The 18237-nt window shown below is 35.3% G+C and overlaps 1 protein-coding gene across 2 annotated transcripts; it reads left to right on the top strand.

The window, feature by feature from the left end:
- The first annotated feature begins 2203 nt into the window (after positions 1 to 2203).
- Positions 2204 to 11602, top strand: smcr8b (Smith-Magenis syndrome chromosome region, candidate 8b). 2 transcript variants are annotated; one of them, XM_054604219.1, is made up of 7 exons: positions 2204 to 2410; positions 2589 to 2768; positions 3991 to 4403; positions 5522 to 6243; positions 6934 to 7401; positions 8553 to 9045; positions 9637 to 11602. In XM_054604219.1, exons 2-7 carry the CDS (start codon positions 2589 to 2591, stop codon positions 10067 to 10069), a joined length of 2709 nt encoding a protein of 902 aa, XP_054460194.1. In that variant the 5' UTR covers positions 2204 to 2410; the 3' UTR covers positions 10070 to 11602. The 2 variants fall into 2 exon arrangements, with proteins under 2 accessions (XP_054460194.1, XP_054460193.1); XM_054604218.1 differs by having other exon boundaries at positions 2532 to 2768.
- Positions 11603 to 18237: the final 6635 nt, after the last annotated feature.

Here is an 18237-nt window from a genome sequence, read left to right as displayed (position 1 = left end):
AGAGCTACTTTTGTTTTTTGTGCAGAATTCTCTTTGCATTTCCTCAGACGGTGTTTGCATGCTGAGCTGTTAAACTTCAATATTTACACAGAATAAGGACGGTGGATTTATAATCCCATAGGTAGGGGATCAGGGCCAGTAATGTTTTTTTCATTGTAACATATGGTCATTGTGACTTGAAGAAATGTGAAACTATTGTGCTGGAATTTATCAGATAATATTTGACTACCCAATGTAATCGTAATATGCTTTTAATTGATTCATCATTCGTTAATTAAGCTGTAGCTGCGGTATGTGTTTTTAATAATGATGCCGGTTGACACCTGATCAGTGCAGCAACAGAGACCCAGAGGACTCCATCAAAAGAATCCATCTTTCAACATGAATTGTTGGTAAGTGACTCATCTTTCTTCAACACTGGCCTCATGCTTTTGCAATCACAATCACACAACAATGCAGCTGGTATCATAGTCTCAAGCTTTTGCATATCTTTGCATATAAATGTGACACCATGATCTTAACCATTATATTTGATATGCATGGATATGTATGATTTGTTATTCATGTAACCACTTTAAATGAATGCATTCCACATCCACATTATTGGAAGCAATACAGACCTAATGCTTTCATGTTTAGCAATCAAAGAGTAACACCAGGGAAAGAGAGAACATGAGGAAAGAGAGGCAGGAAAATGAACTCAATGGAAATCTGCTTTCGACCATAAAAGGACAATCCTCTTCAATGCCCCATCCCTCCACACCTCAAACCTCCACAAATGTTTTTTTCTGCTAAAGATGCATCAAGCAGAGTCCTGTACTGGTTGAGTTTTGCAAACTCAGTGACAGTATTGTTACCAGTTTGCAAGGGCCTCATGTGACCACAAGCAACATTCTCAAGTTAACAGTATGAAATAGTTTGTCACACTGAAGCAGTATCAGATGTTAATATTCGGAGCCATGTGATGTCACCATAACGGTAAAATTAGTAGAAGTGAAAGCCGCAGCAGGAAAAGCAGTTAGTGTCAGGAGACAAACATCAGAAAATAAAACTTAAACTCTTCTCAGTGTTTATTTTTTTCCCATCATCTACCATCCTGAGTGCAAAGAACAACACTTGTAGGTTCCCTGAAGGTAGTCAGTACATTTCATTAAAATTGTGACAACAATATTAATATATTTCTAAAAAGTTGGTTTATATATGTTAAAGTCTTTTGGATGTGTAGGATTTAGTGGCATCTTGTGGTGATGTTGCAGATTGCATCCAACTCAATAACTCACCAAGCGTTTTGGAGAACTATGTAGGCCTTCAGGTAACATAAAAACTCAGAAGGCTCTATAGCTGCAGACAGTTTGCTTTGTTTCATCTGCGTTACTGTAGAAACATGGCTGTGCAACATGGTGGACTGCGTAAAAAAGGAACCCGCTCCCTATGTCGACATAAAAGGCTCAATCTAAGGAAATGAAAATACAACAATTCTTAGTTTCAGATCATTATACACTAATGAAAACATTATGAAGAATAAATTCAAAATCTGCCAATAAATCCCCCTAAATCCTTCACACTGGTTATTTACACTCACAATTCACTTAAATTGCATTAACCAGCAGACCACATGACAATAAAAACACTGTGCAATAATAGTTAAAATAGTTTTTTTTCTGTCTGTAAATATTATATTTCAGTTATTGTGTTTTTCTACTGTTTTTATTGCTTATTTATAATACTTGTTTTTTTTTTATTAATATCTTGTCTTTCTTTACTATGTCTCTTGTGTGCACTTTAACTCTATGCTGCTGTAAGCCTGCAAATTTCCCCGCTGCGGGACTAATAAAGGATTATCTTATTTTATCTTATCTTATTAAGTTTAAAATATTTGTAATGTGTACTTTCAGTTTGTTTTTTTACATTTATAAGACTTTTCACTGGTTTATACAGATTGGTAATCTGCTATTCTGCCTCCCCTCATTGATACAAATGTGATAAACAAAATAAATCCCCCCCAAAACCACATCCTCTAAAAGTACAGTTCACACCAACACCTCTCTGAACCCGTCTGAACTAACACTTCCATTAAGGGTGCATTGCAGCACTGTTTAATAAACTGAGTGGACTTCCAGCGGATGTTTTTAAGTGCATGTATGAACCAGGTGACCGGATGTGTCCCGGCTCTCTCTCTCTCTCTCTCTCTCTCTCAGTGAAGGGTCACCGGCTCGTCACATGGTTGCACACGGTTCGTCCGGGCTGCAGGTTGGTCTCCCGGTGGACGTGAGCTCCCCACGAGGTTAAGAGGAACTCACATCCCGGGGCTGAAGCGGAGAGGACCGTGTGACTCTCCCCCGCAGGGAGGTTTCGCTTCTCCGTTAAGTTTCCTCTCTCGAGTCTGTTCCAGGAAACGCCTCTTGTTTGTGTACGGGACTGTTGTTCAGAGGAAGTTACTGCTGCTGCTTCTTCTTCTTACTCGTTTTAATTCAGAGTCAGTTTGTGAACTCTCCAGCTGTTGTTGTTGTTGTTGTTGTTGTTGTGAACAGCTGACTCACCTGCATGGGTTGACCCCCTCCTCCTCCTCCTCCTCCTCCTCTGTGAAGATGATCGGCTCACCGGACCTGCTGGCCTTCACCGGCACAGAGGGGTTCGGAGAAGGAGAGGAGGACCAGGAGGGTCTACCTGAAGATCTCTCTGTCCCCCTTCTGCCTCCATCCAACCCCTGGGCCTCCTCCAACCAGTTCCACAGGGACTTCATACTGGTGGCTGAATTCTCAGAGCAGGTGCGTGTGTGTTTTTTTTATTTTTATTTTATTTTTATTTTTTGTCCTGGTGTGTTTTGGAAATCATAAAACAATATCTGTCAGGGGATTATGATGTGATAAAGTGGAAATAAGATAAGACTGTATTGATCTCTTGGGGAAATAAAATGTGTAACTGCAGCACATAAAACAGACCAGATAAAGATATCAAAAGGATACATGTATTAAAGCTATAAACATTTACAAATCAGTAGAGTAGAGTAAACATTAAGTCAAATAAAAAAAATATGCAATAAATCCAAATAAGAAGCTGTATAGACATAAATGTTCTTTATGTGGATTAATGTTAAAAATGTGCAAAACCTCACCGACTTACCACCAAGAATGCAGTTTCCTCATTTTCCTGTGCAAAGTAATAAAGTGAAGAATATAATAAAGGTCTTATAGCAATTATGGGACATAAGATGTAGAATAAAAATACATTTATATAAAATAACATAATAAAATATATGTAGTACAATGAAATAAGGCGTGTAGTGTAAACTTGAAGGATTCATTAATAATAATAATTATAGACATTGTTTAATTATTTTGACCAAATGGGTGAATTACCTGTTTTTTATTTGTTATTTAATTTTTAGCAAGGTACTTAAAAAAGGAAGTTGGAGTATTTAAGTGTTTTATATTTATTTTATCAATTTATGTTGGGGTTTTTTTTTTAAGAAGCAAGTGTGTAATGTTGCTGCATTTTCTCAACATAATTATTGTTGCAGCTCAGTTTCTGTCGTGGTAGTTATGAGGCAACTGATGGTGAGTTGAATTTATTCAGGAAGTCTCAATGAGATTAAGATCTGTAATGCAAGAAAGACCTTAGAACAAATTACATAAATATCGTTTTATCTAAGCAACCGCCCAAAACCTAAAAAAGATTAAATTTGCAATTTCAAAACAGAATAAATCTAGAGATTCCCATTTTGATTCCCATTTGGCGATGGGATCACACCAGTTGTGAAAAGTTCACTTTGATCTCAACTGCACACGTGTACCAGTTTCCTGACTGCATCTGTCGCGGTGATAAAATCTGTCTACAGACCGACAAAATACTGAAAACCGCCTCTGTGGTAGTTCTCTGTACAGTACCACATGTTTCCATGACGACACACACACGCACACAACCAGACTTGTAAGGTGAAAACAATGACATAATAATAATAATAGATTTTTCTATATTTTCTGGTTGCAGGTTGGACCCAGACCTGTTCATACGATACCGGACGACCCCAGAGTCATCGGATCATTTGACCTCAACCACTTCTCTGTTCGCATTATGTCTGTGGACTACCAGGCGTCCGGCCCCTGCCAGGCCCCCCCGGCGTCCCCCGGACCCCGCCTCAACTTCAGCGAGGACTCCAAGGTGGTCCTGGGGGACTCGGCGGAGGACGCGTTCGCATACGTCCACCACGTGACCCTGTATGACCTGGAGGCTCGGGGCATGGTGCGGCCCTTCTGCATGGCCTACGTCTGCTCCGACCAGAGGAAGCTGATGGAGAACTTCTCCGAACTGTCGACGAACTTCTCTAAGGCCGCCGACAGCCTCAAGACGGGAAACAGACAAGCGTTCTCTATGGAGCTGCAGAGAAAACTACAGGAGCTCGAGTAAGATACAAATGTAGTGATTAAATAACAGTATAACGATGTATTACAGCCTGACTGACACATCAGCATTGGACAATATGTTGCCTAATAAGACATTGCAGTACAGAGGGGGTTATCCTTATGTTCTCAGTGTTCTGTGTTCTTGATATTATCTGATATTGTAAGGGTCTTTCTTCTCATTTCAAATTACAAACAAATGAAATGAGTTGGACGTTTCAAATGCAGTGCGAATGGTAAAAATCCGTCCAGCCAATTTTGACATATTAATATATAAAGATTAAAAAGGAAACTATGTTGGCTGCAAATTTGAGGGTGTAGGTTTCAAGGATTATAACATCAGTAGGACTTTAATCTGTAGTTGGCGTATTTCAACCCGGGGAAGTCTACATCGCTGAGAACAAAAAAACGTTTAAAAGATCAGGTGTCATAAATAATTATAGCAACATAGGACCCTGTGAACATAAATATGCTCCAGTACAGAGATGCAGTTTGGGATATTTTTATCTAAAAAATGAATAAATAAATAGAAAAGAATATTAGTCTTGATCATGCTCCTCACTGGTCCACCCACACAGGTGATTTCACTGATTTGGACTAATTAGACCTCCTCAGAGTAATGTTGGTGTGTGCTCACTCACTAAGCATTTTGCACCTGTTGAGGGAGAACAAATTGTACCTTTGTGATTTGTACGTGTTCGGCCGACCAAAAAACTATTATTCTAGCTTGTTTCATCACCATATATTGAATTTACATGGACATAAAACATTTACACGTATAAATGGCAAAAACGGTCCATTCAGTCAATCATTTAGGACGTTTGCGTGGATTCTTGTAGAGATGTGCAGAATCTAGGTAGGACCCTTGCAGCTACGTGGAAAGTAAACATTTATCTTAAAAAGTAACTAAACACACCTTGAAAATCCTTTCTGACCTCCAGTGGTTCAACTTGTACATCAGCTTGCTGCAGTGATGTCCAGGTGTACTCTGGGTCTCAGTGACATCACTGTTTGGTGTGGTTACAGGTGCAACAGAGGGGACTTGAAACTTTCAACCAAAGAGGGCTGTAAATGTTGTTTTACTCTCTGCTGACTGAATAGTTTTTCTCTGACTGTTTCAGGTACACCAGGTTGACTCTGCTGCAGGAGACAGAACCTCCGATGGCGACCAATGGGTTCACAGAAGAGGGAGTAAAAGCAGATGAGCTTGAAGCTGTAGATCGTTCAATCTTACATCATAGAGACCTCCTCCGCCAGGTCACGTCCTACCCAAACAGGAAGCTGAAACAGCCTGACTTCCTGCCTTACGACCCAGCCGACTCCCTCACTGATCAGATCTCGTCACCGCCTCCTGAGCTCCGCCCCCCCCTCTCCACCTCCTGCAGGTCCGAGCGCCGCCTGAAGTCTATGGAGGAGCTTTGCAACGAATACTTCCTGAGACTGATGAAGGAGCAGCTCGCTGACACGGAGCGCCGCCTGCGTGGCAACAGGAGCGTGCTGCGAACCGCTCGCGTCATACGGTCGTTGTCCAGGAGGATCACGCTCACCAACTTCCTGTTCGAGATGTGGAGCCCGGAGGACGGCGATGAGGAGGAGAGAGAGAGCGCTGAGGCGGCACCGAGTAAGAGCGCTGTGGAGATGTTTCAATCAGATCCCATGAGCCTGGAGTCATTCTGCTCCTGCGTGGAGGAGATCCCCATCAAACTGGAGGCAGAGAGAGCTGGGACAGCGACCCCTGACCCCAACGTTGCCATGGAGACAGGAAGCGTGAGCAGCGGCGACAGCATTGAAGTGCTCGGGACTGAGAAGTCCTACCGGACACAGCATGGATCTGACAGCAGAGGTATGTAAAACAATTAGTTGGTTAATTAAATTGAATATCTTTGTTTTTTGGGGGAATTATGGTGGCAATTTATAGATTTCACCTTTAAACTCTGGGATATGGTGTCTTTTTCCCACACATTGTGCAGAAAGATAACCATCACCACTTACTGTAACTGCCTAAAGAAATCATAAATTACTGAGATGGAACAATCTTTGTAATTTACAGATGCTTGTCTGTCTTGTTTCTGCATATGTTGGCTCCTCCCTCCCTCAGTGCTTTAATAAATGTGAAAACAACTGATGATAGATGAGATAGATTTGTGATGATAAGGGATACCTGTATTACCTATGAGGAAGACTGCCTTCTTTGGACAGTCAGCCTTTCAGTCAGTGAAAGCAGCTCACACATTGAACTAGTCTGCCAACACTCAGAGACTGTGACACATATTGTTCATATGAAAAACATTTATATAACACGGTTAAAAGACAATCCAAGCGTGTGAGGATACTCTGTAATTTATTAAAATAACCTGAAATGATCCCCTTTTTTTGTAAATTGCTTTTGCTTTTCTATTGTTGGTAAATTGGTTGGAGTTTTACTTCTCTATTTTGACTTTTTATAGATGAAGTGATTATAATGAAAGAGGATCAACAAATCAATCTGCAGTTATATTACAGTTAATCATTTGCACCGTTCTCTCTTCAACAGAAACACCTGTTGGGATGACGGACACCTCTTACAGGCGAGCCGCGGTTGATTCAGTCGTCAGAAGCGCGCGGACGTACGCCAAACGAGCCAACAGCGAGGACAGCATCGAGGTGCTGAGTACCACCGAGTCCATCTTCCCCGACGACCTCACCGCCATCACGGAGGAAGAAACGGAGCATCAACCTCTGAGTAACGGCTTTGAGAATGAGGAGGAGACACAGACGGAGCGTAAATCTGAGGATTTCCTCAAAGAGGAGATGACACAGAATGCAACTACCTCAGTAAGGGAGGATGAAAACAAAGAGAGCGCTCAGGACGATGACGGCCGTGTTGACAGAGAGGACGCCTTAAAGCAAACAAGTGTTAGTGGTGAGGTTGTGATGAAGAAGGGGAAGGTCATCGATTGTTTGAAGAGCATTCAGATCCATGAAGGCAACCCTCCTGTGAAGACGTCTAAACTGCTGCAAGGTAAAACATCTGCTACAACTCTCATGTGTAAAGCCCCGTTAAAACAAGATTTAACACTATGTAAACACTCATTTGGCTAATTTTGAAAACTCTGTTTAAATCAGATCTAAATCCTCTTTATTTGTCACATTAACAATCATGCACAGTATTGTACATGAAGTGACTTTTTTGTTGTTGCCTAGCTTCAGAAAGCAGCTAAGAAATAGAAAAAAAATTACCTTAGAATACTATAGAATAGAACTTTTTTCAAAAGAAACAATGCTCTATTCTGAAAGAATGAAACATAATATAACCACATATAACCACAAATGAGTTTCAGAAAATTTTAAATTGTTAACATGTAAAAAAACAACAATGTACACCCACATTTGCACTTACAGATGTTTTAGTAAAAATCTCTGTCCGCACTAAAATGCGAGGCCATTGTTTACAAGTCATGAAGGTGAGAAATAAGCCATAGTTGGAATATCTCTCTCTAGCTCTCTTTTTTTTTAAATCACACAACTATTTTCATCATAACCTGAACCTTGCAGTGAATTGCCAAACGAACAGCAGACAGCCAGGAAACCTGCAGACAAGATAGAGATGTAAACCTCAGTCCTCAGCTCTAAAATAGTGAAGGCAAAACTGGAGCAGCAGACGACAACAGCAGACAGTTAGTGAACAGAACTGAGGTTGTTGCTCAAAGTGGAAAAACATGATGGAGGAGTTTTTAGACTAAATAAAAAGAGTGATCAGTCAGCTGCAAATGATTCACACAGTAACTCGTTCCATTGCTTTCATAATTACAGAAACAAGATCTGCAGTTAGATTTTCTCAAATGATGACTCAGGTTTATTAAGACTCTTATTAAGATGTTTTTGTAGTTTTAGCCATTATTTCTAGTAGTTGCTGAGATCTGGGAACACGGCAAAGTCAGATGGGGATCAAAGTTGAACCAGGAAGTCACTCTGCAAACTGTGTTGTATGTCATAAACAGACCGTTTACCTTAAACCTGTCTGATCCTAAGACTCATGTTTCTTTCCCCATTGAAGTTCTTTGTAGTGATGTTGCGGCTTATAGGAATCTTGGTAATAACTTGGTGATAAAATGTTATTATTACTAATGGGAATGATCTATTCTTTAACGTGTAATGAAACTGTTTTATTAGTTGAAGAAGCCGTGGAGTCGACTGAAGTCCATCAGACCATGCCGTCGCTGCCTTACCTTCATGTCCACTTCACCCCTCCCGTCGTCCCGGCGGAGGTTGACCGGTGGTCTCCGCCCGCCGCTCCTCTCAGGCTGCTGAGCATCGACGAGGGGTCCGACTGCGTCAGCTTCACCGGCTCCTCGGACCCGCAGTCTCTCACCCAAACCGTCCACAGCAGCACCCGCTTAGATCAGAGGAGGAGGAGGAAGGCGGGACTCAGAGCCCTCAGGTTCCTCAAACAGAACTCCTTCTCCCAGCATGCCGTGTTTTGCCTCCTGAGCGGTCGGCCGCTGGTCGTCGTCAGCGGAGACGAGAGTTTGGTCAGGAAACTGGTGGACGCTCTGAGTCTCTTCCTGCCTGCTCCTGGTCCTGATGGGAACGCTGTGATGCTGTGTTTGACGGCGCCGCTCCAGCTGAGCGACCTGCTCAGCTGGAGACTAATAGGAATACACAGGTACTCCTTAAGACACAGTAAACCGCTGATTACCTGCATGACTTTGCATTTTGATATTTTTACTTATTTCATATTTTCTTTTATGTCTTATAACAATCCTCACTTAATTACTATTTTTATGTTAAGATGCTCTTTTCTTGGTTGCTTGGTTTTGCAGAAAAAGCAGTAAATACCATTGTGTTGAGATTTAGGCAGCTAAATAGCCAGATTTTTCCCTCAGGGGTTGGTGGAGACCAAGAATAGAGCCTACTGGACTCATACTTAGCAGTAGAACGACTCCTAATGAATGCTAAAGTTGCCTCGTGTCTGTTCAAAGTGTAAATAAGCAACTGTTTGCTGACACATTCACCGTATTAACTTCATAAGTTGACAAAATGTTAGTGTTTTGTTTAACTCTTCTGTTGGCCTCCCCAAGTGGCAAAATAATCAGTTATTGCTGCTTTTAAATGTATTGTGCTTTCCTACACTAAGTTACAGCCCACGTTCAATACTGTTAGTGACAAGTTTTTTTTAATGCAGATGTTTTGAGACAACATTAGCAACAAATGAAACATCTGATCTGTTACATTCTCTCCTTTTCTTCTTGTCCAGATCTTCCTCCAGCTTGTCGGCCGCCATTCTTCACTCTCTCACTCGCTACAGTCGTTATTTGGCGCTGTTGGATCTGGACCAGAGGACGCTGCGCTGTCCGTCATACTCCGGCTGTCTCATCAGCAGACTGGCGAATCCTCACACCGGCATCAGCCGAGGACTCACCTACCTGCTGTACCTGGAGAGCTGCCTGACTGCACTGACCAACCAGGCTCTGCTGTACACGTTTACTCCGGCTGCACAGCGTCCACACACCGCTGGAGGGAGCAATGGCACAGAAGGAAAGGACTTATCTTGCAGCAGTGAGTATGATTTGAGAGTGATGCATTACCTGAGTGACCTCATCAAACAGCGCCACGCAGGACGTGGACCACCGGTTTTAGGATTCTCTTACAGCTCGATGCACCTGCACAGAAATACATATGCAGCATAACACTGGATGGACACAAAACTATTGACTTGTCATAAAGATGGTCTATAATAAGAGCTGCAATGAGTAAGGAATCACGCTGCTATGTTTTTAATCTGCCGTGTTGAATGTTCGTGTGCATGCTTGACTTTTACTGATTTTTATTTAGTTTTTATGCTGTGGGTCACGTCTCTCTGGATTACTGGATGCAAATGCACTTGTGCCTCACTGGCACCAAAGATTTTCATATGCCTGATGCCTCAATTAATGAAGGACTATTTTTTTATTTGAGTGTGTTTTTAAAATGAAGGCTTATTACTGAATCACATGTGAACTGTAATTTACGATAATTGAGCCACATATGAACACTGTGCAAAAAAAAAACTGTGACAGATGTGAGATTACTGTTGATGCTTGTAGCTTGCAGATCTTGGTGGTACTACATGGAGTGGTGACTATTAACTTTTTTAAACAGCCTTGACTGTTACTTGGTCATTTTAACATTTAACCAGCTTAGCTGCATTAGAATAAGGGACTGGTTCTCTCAGGGCTTAAGCCAGCTGTAGGCTTAACAGCTGAATTTCTAATTCTAATGCCAGGAGGTAAACACAAAAAAATACCAATTCATGTGGAAATTCAAGATCTATAAATCAGAATAGACTAGAAATAAAGTCTTTCTCCCTTCAGTCCACTTCCAATATCACATTAGATACATCTCGTGTCTGTACGGTAACAATGAAGCTAAAGCCGACCACAGGCTAGTTTAGCTTAGCACAAAGACTGGAAATAAAGGTCCAATGGTAACAAAATCCATCTTCCATCACCTTTAAAGCTCAGTAATTAACATGTTACTATACTTCAAATGTACAAAAAACAAAGAAAAAAAAGAAAAACTGCTGTTTTTTGACTGTTTCCATTTCCCAAATTGTCAAACTTTCCTTGAAGTTTGTCTGTAAAAGTGGGAGTTTCTATCTCATTTTAAGAATCAATCTTACTTTTTGCTTGCCATAGTGACCCACATATGATCCATATATATATTATATATTTTAGACATTGAAATTAGAGCAGCAGAAAATTCAGTTTAAACACTTTTACTGCACAAACGGTGTGTACTGCAAGTTTCAGCTGACTGTGAATACAGTTTGGATTTACACATAGATTGGGTTAAAGAGAAAATGATTTTGAAACTTCAGAAATATCTTCCAGGACTTTGCCATGTACTTCCTTTGAGTAAAATTAAATCATATTAAAACTCAGCATTAATATAGATCTGGTTATGTCAGACTATCATGGAGAGGGCTCAGCTGTTGTGACAACTTAATGCCATTAACTCCATCTGAAGACATGAGAGAAAGAACGTTATAGAATCAATTAATAAGACCATGTGATTTGTTCATCAATTTAGAAACTTCTGTTTAACACTGTACTTTTATTTTAGTAATTTGATTGATTGATTGATTGATTGATTGATTGATTGATTGATTGATTGATTGATGCAAATATGAGCCTACTTTAGCATGCGTGTATTTACAACATAAGCAATAAAAACAGCGTCAAAGCATGAAAAAAGTCACTATTTCCATTTATTTGTCAACATTACATGTTTACTTCCTATGAACATTTGCATTAAGAGTAAATATCCAAAAGTATTTTTATAAAGTCATGAACATAAGCGTCACTTATTTAAAACAACCACCAGAAAGACAAAGCAATATGATTTCAGCATGCATCAGCTGTTCGAAGCTGTTGATTATAAATTGAGTGGAGAAAAAATTTACTTTTCTGACATCCATTCACAGACTTTTTCAAACTTTTTTTGTACAAGTGCTGAAATAATCAATTGGTTGACTCACTAAAAGAGTACGTATAGGATTAATCAATTAACTTATTTTTTGGGTGAGAAGCCACAGTGTGGTTTTATAAACTTTGAAGAGCAATAAAATGTAAAGGTTATAGTCTATCAACAACTTCATTGAGCTCCACAGAAGAAATGTGTAGTTCAGCTCTGTTTCTTTACACATAGACGAATGATCTCAGTCGCTTAAACACAGAGATGAATACAGATTGTAAGTAGAAAAAAGAAAAATATATATTTTTTAAAAGTCATAGTTAAGTATGTCATAAAGAGTCAAAAAAGTAATAGTACAGTATGTTATAAAAAGTAAAATAAAGTCATAGTACATTATGTTATAAAAAGATTGTTTTTCATAAAAAGTTTGAAAAAGGGCTGTTTTACTTTGTCATCGAAGTAAAAAAAGAGGCAAGGTTTAGTATGTCCTAAAATAGTAATGAGAAGAGTTTAGCATATGTTTGTATTATATATTTTTGTATAAATATGTATTTACTCTAAAATAAAATCATATAAACATTAGGATTCTAAATTAAACAACATAAGCAAAAACAACAGCATTTAAAAGTAATTGTCACCATTTATTTACCAATATTACATCATGTCGAAATATTTCATGAAAAAAATCAGTTTAGTACGTTGAAAAACTTGATGGAACAAAGTCTTAGTGGATTTTATGTCGAAAAATGTAATGAAAAAAATCATTAAAAAAAGTCATACTATAGTAAGTTGAAAAAAGTCACGAAAAAAAATCATGAAAAATAATCATAGTATAGTATGTCGAAAAAAGTTGATAAAAAGTCATGAACAATAATTATAGAAAAGTATGTTGAAAAAGTCACGAAAAAAATTCATAGAGTATGTCGAAAAAAGTACCAAGAAAAAAGTCATGAAAAATAATCATAGTATAGCATATCGATAAAATGAAATGAGAAAAAGCAGAAAAATAATCATAGTATAGTATGTCGAAAAAAGTCACGAAAAAAAGTCATAGTATAATATGTCGAAATAAGTCAAGAAAAAAGGTTATGAAAAATAATTATAGAATAGTATGTCGAAAAAAGTCACGAATAAAAGTCATAGTAAAGTATGTTGAAAAAGTCACAGGAATAAGTCTTGGTATAGTATGTCAAAAACTTCCATTAAAAAAGTCATGAAAAATAATCATAGTATAGAATGTGGTCAAAAAGCATGAAAAAGTCATAGTATAGTACATCGAAAAAATGTAATGAAAAGAAATCATTAAAAAGTTCATAGTATAGCATGTCGAAAAAGGTCTCAAGAAAAGTCATGAAAAATAATCATAGTATAGTATGTCGAAAAAAGCAGAAAAAAAGTCATAGTATAGTATGTCGAAAAAAGTCATGAAAAATAATCATAGTATAGTATGTCGTCAAAAAAGTCGAGAAAAGAAAAAAAAGTCATGAAAATTAATCATAGTATAGCACATCGATAAAATGAAATGAGAAAAAGCAGAAAAATAATCATAGTATAGTATGTCGAAAAAAGTCACGAAAAAAAGTCATAGTATAGTATGTCGAAAAAAGTCAAGAAAAAAAGTCATGAAAAATAATCATAGTTATGAAAAAAAAAAAAGGTATAAAAAAAAATATAGAATAGTATGTCGAAAAAAGTCACGAATAAAAGTCATAGTAAAGTATGTTAAAAAAGTCACAGGAATAAGTCTTGGTATAGTATGTCAAAAACTTCCATTAAAAAAGTCATGAAAAATAATCATAGTATAGTATGTCGAAAAAAGTCATGAAAAATAATCATAGTATAGTATGTCGAAAAAAGTCAAGAAAAAAAGTCATGAAAAATAATTATAGAATAGTATGTCGAAAAAAAGTCATAGTATAGTATGTCGAAAAAAGTCATGAAAAAAAAAATAGTAAAATATAGTATGTCGAAAAATTAAAAAAAGTCATGAAAAATAATCATAGTATAGTATGTCGAAAAAAGTCATGAAAAATAATCATAGTATAGTATGTCGAAAAAGTCACAAAAAAGAAAAAATAATCATCATGAAAAAAAGTAATCATAGTATAGTATGTCGAAAAAAGTCGAGAAAAAAAGTTATGAAAAATAATCATAGTATAGTATGTCGAAAAAAGTCACGAAAAAAGTCATGAAAAATAATCATAGAATAGTATGTCGAAAAAAGCAGAAAAAAAGTCATAGTATGGTATGTCGAAAAAAGTCACGAAAAAGTCATGAAAAATAATCATAGCATAGTATGTCGAAAAAAGTCATGAAACATAATCATAGAATAGTATGTCGAAAAAAAGTCATCATAGAAAAAAATCATCACCAAAATAATCATAGTATAGTATGTCGAATCATAGTATAGTATGTCGAAAAAAAAAGTAAAAATAATCATAGTATAGTAAAAAAAGTCATGAAAAATAATCATAGTATAGCACATCGATAAAATGAAATGAAAAAAAGCATGAAAAATAATCATAGTATAGTATGTCGAAAAAAAAATAAAAAGTCATGAAAAAAGTCATAGTATAGTATGTCGAAAAAAGTCAAGAAAAAGGGTTATGAAAAAGAAATATAGAATAGTATGTCGAAAAAAGTCACGAATAAAAGTCATAGTAAAGTATGTTCACAGGAATAAGTCTTGGTATAGTATGTCAAAAACTTCCATTAAAAAAGTCATGAAAAATAATCATAGTATAGTATGTCGTCAAAAAATAATCATGAAAAATAAAAAATCATCAGTATAGTATGTCGAAAAAAGTCATGAAAAAAATCATAGTATAGTATGTTTAAAAAAATCATAGTCATGAAAAATAATCATAGTATAGTATGTCATGAAAAAAATCATCATAGAAAAAAAAAAAGTCATGAAAAATAATCATAGAATAGTATGTCGAAAAAAAAAAATAATCAAGAAAAAAAAAAGTCATAAAGAAAAAAAATCATAGAATAAAGTATAGTCGTCGAAAAAAAGGTCACAAGAAAAAAAGTCATGAAATCATAGAATAGTATGTCATAAAAAGTAAAAAAGTCATGAAAAATCATAGTATAGTATGTCGAAAAAAAGTCATAGTATAGTAAGAAAAAAGTCATGAAAAATAATCATAGAATAGTATGTCGAAAAAAGTCATGAAAAAAATCATAGTATAGTATGTCGAAAAAAAAAAGTCAAAAAAAAGTCATGAAAAATAATCATAGAATAGTATGTCGAAAAAAGTCATGAAAAAAAAAATAATCATAGAAAAATGTCGAAAAAAGTCATAAAAAGGTCATGAGTATAGTATGTCGAAAAAGGTCTCAAGAAAAAAGTCATGAAAAATAATCATAGAATAGTATGTCGAAAAAAGCAGAAAAAAAGTCATAGTATAGTATGTCGAAAAAAGTCAAAAAAAAAATGAAAAATAATCATAGTATAGTATGTCGAAAAAAAAAAAAGTCATAGAAGAAAAAAGTCATGAAAAAATCATAGTATAGTCATGTCCAAAAAAATCATGAAAAATAATCATAGTATAGTATGTCGAAAAAAGTCAGAAAAAAATCATAAAAATAATCATAGTATATAAAAAAGTCATGAAAAATAATCATAGTATAGTATGTCGAAAAAATGTAAAAAAAATCATGAAAAATAAAAATAATAGTATAGTATGTCGAAAAAAATCATAGATAGAAAAAAGTCATGAAAAATAATCATAGTATAGTATGTCAAAAAAAGTCATGAAAAATAATCATAGTATAGTATGTCGAAAAAAGTCGAGAAAAAATCATGAAAAATAATCATAGAATAGTATGTCGAAAAAAAGTCATGAAAAAAAAGTCATAGTATAGTATGTCGAAAAAAGTCAAAAAAAAGTCATGAAAAATAATTCATAGAATAGTATGTCGAAAAAAGTCATGAAAAAAATCAAAAAAATCAAATAATCATAGTATAGTATGTCGAAAAAAGTCATGAAAAATAATCATAGTATGGTATGTCAAAAAAAGAAAAAAAAGTCATAAAAATCATCATGAAAAATAATCATAGTATAGTATGTCGAAAAAAATGTCAGAAAAAAAGTCATGAAAAATAATCATAGAATAGTATGTCGAAAAAAGTAAAAAAAGAAGTCATGTCGAAAAAAAAAAAGTCATAGTATAGTATGTCGAAAAAAGTCACAAAAAAAAGTCATGAAAAATAATCATAGAATAGTATGTCGAAAAAAATGTAATGAAAAGAAATCATTAAAAAGGTCATAGTATAGCATGTCGAAAAAGGTCTCAAGAAAAAAGTCAAAAAATAAAAATAATCATAGTATAGTATGTCGAAAAAAGTCAAGAAAAAAAGTTGTGAAAAATAATTATAGAATAGTATGTCGAAAAAATCTCATCATGAAAATAATCAAAAATAATCATAGTATTGTCGAAAAAAATCATTAAAAAGTCTCAATAGCATGAAAAAAGTCATGAAAAATAATCATAGTATAGTATGTCATAGTATAGTTTGTCGAAAAAAGAAAAAAAAGTCATGAAAAATAATCATAGAATAGTATGTCGAAAAAATGTAATGAAAAGAAATCATTAAAAAGGTCATAGTATAGCATGTCGAAAAAGGTCTCAAGAAAAGTCATGAAAAATAATCATAGTATAGTATGTCGAAAAAAGTCATGAAAAAAAGTCATAGTATAGTATGTCGAAAAAAGTCAAGAAAAAAAGTTGAAAAATAATTATAGAATAGTATGTCGAAAAAAAGTCATAGTATAGTATGTCGAAAAAAGTCATGAAAAAAAGTCATAGTAAAGTATGTTAAAAAAGTCACAGGAATAAGTCTTGGTATAGTATGTCAAAAACTTCCATTAAAAAAGTCATGACACACTGTGGGTGAGAAGCCGCAGTGTGGTTTTATAAACTTTGAAGAGCAATATAATGTAAAGGTTATAGTCTATCAACAACTTAATTGATCTCCACATAAGAAATGTATAGTTCAGCTCTGTTTCTTTACACATAGACGAATGATCTCAGTCGCTTAAACACAGAGATGAATACAGATTGTAAGTAGAAAAAAGAAAAATATATATTTTTTAAAAGTCATAGTTAAGTATGTCATAAAGAGTCAAAAAGGTAATAGTATAGTATGTTATAAAAAGTAAAATAAAGTCATAGTACATTATGTTATAAAAAGTTTGTTTTTCATAAAAAGTTTGAGAAAAAAGGGCTGTTTTACTTTGTCATCGAAGTAAAAAAAGAGGCAAGGTTTAGTATGTCCTAAAATAGTAATGAGAAGAGTTTAGCATATGTTTGTATTATATATTTTTGTATAAATATGTATTTACTCTGAAAATAAAATCATATAAACATTAGGATTCTAAATTAAACAACATAAGCAAAAACAACAGCATTTAAAAGTAATTGTCACCATTTATTTACCAATATTACATCATTGCATGTAAGGAGCATTTGTAACAAAAGATAACATACAAAAACATTTTCAGAAGGTCATAAACATGACATAAAATACAAAAACAAATCCCACATTGCAAAATTTAACTTAAGACCATCGGCATACCGAACTGATCAATAATAAAGGAATGAAGCAACATAAAGTGTCTCTATGTCATTATGAAATGATTAAGAACAATGGGGATGTGTTTGAAGTCTCTTCATCGCTCCGTTGACATCTGGTCCATCGAGGTACATTCTGACGTCTGTATACAATTTCCGACACACATTAGTTTGTGGCTCCTCCAGCTCTCCACTGTACTCAACTCAGTCTAGTTGAAGATGGTGCAGTGAACGACGGGAACATCAGTCTGGAATGAAGCCCACCTGCAACAACCGAAAGGACAAAGACATTATATTTAAGAATGCATGATAAGCAGTTGGATGCTGTTGTTTGATAGGTGTACAAATGATGAAATGTGAGAACACTATTTCATGAAAAGACAAAAAAAGTGACGGTATGTTGTAAAAAGTCATAGTATCGTATGTCGAAATATTTGATGAAAAAAATCAGTTTAGTACGCTGAAAAACTTGATGGAAAAAAGTCTTAGTGGATTTTATGTCGAAAAATATAATGAAAAAAATCATTAAAAAAGTCATAGTATAGTATGTCGAAAAAAGTCATAATATAGTATGTCGAAAAAAGTCATGAAAAAAATCATGTATAGCATGAAAAATAAAAAATAATATAGAATAGTATGTCGAAAAAAGCAGAAAAAAAGTAGTATAGTATGTCAAAAAAAGTCAGTATAGTATGTGTCGAAAAAAGGTCTCAAGAAAAATGTCGAAAAAAGTCATGAAAAATAATCATAGTATAGTATGTCGAAAAAAAATCTCAAAAAAAAGTCAAAAAATAATCATAGAGAAAAAAAGAGCATAAAAAAT

The sequence above is a fragment of the Anoplopoma fimbria genome, chromosome 9 (assembly GCF_027596085.1).
Source record: "Anoplopoma fimbria isolate UVic2021 breed Golden Eagle Sablefish chromosome 9, Afim_UVic_2022, whole genome shotgun sequence".
Lineage (NCBI taxonomy): Eukaryota > Metazoa > Chordata > Actinopteri > Perciformes > Anoplopomatidae > Anoplopoma > Anoplopoma fimbria.
The sequence above is the reverse complement of the archived record's forward strand: the minus strand, read 5'-3'. Positions and strand labels throughout refer to the sequence as shown.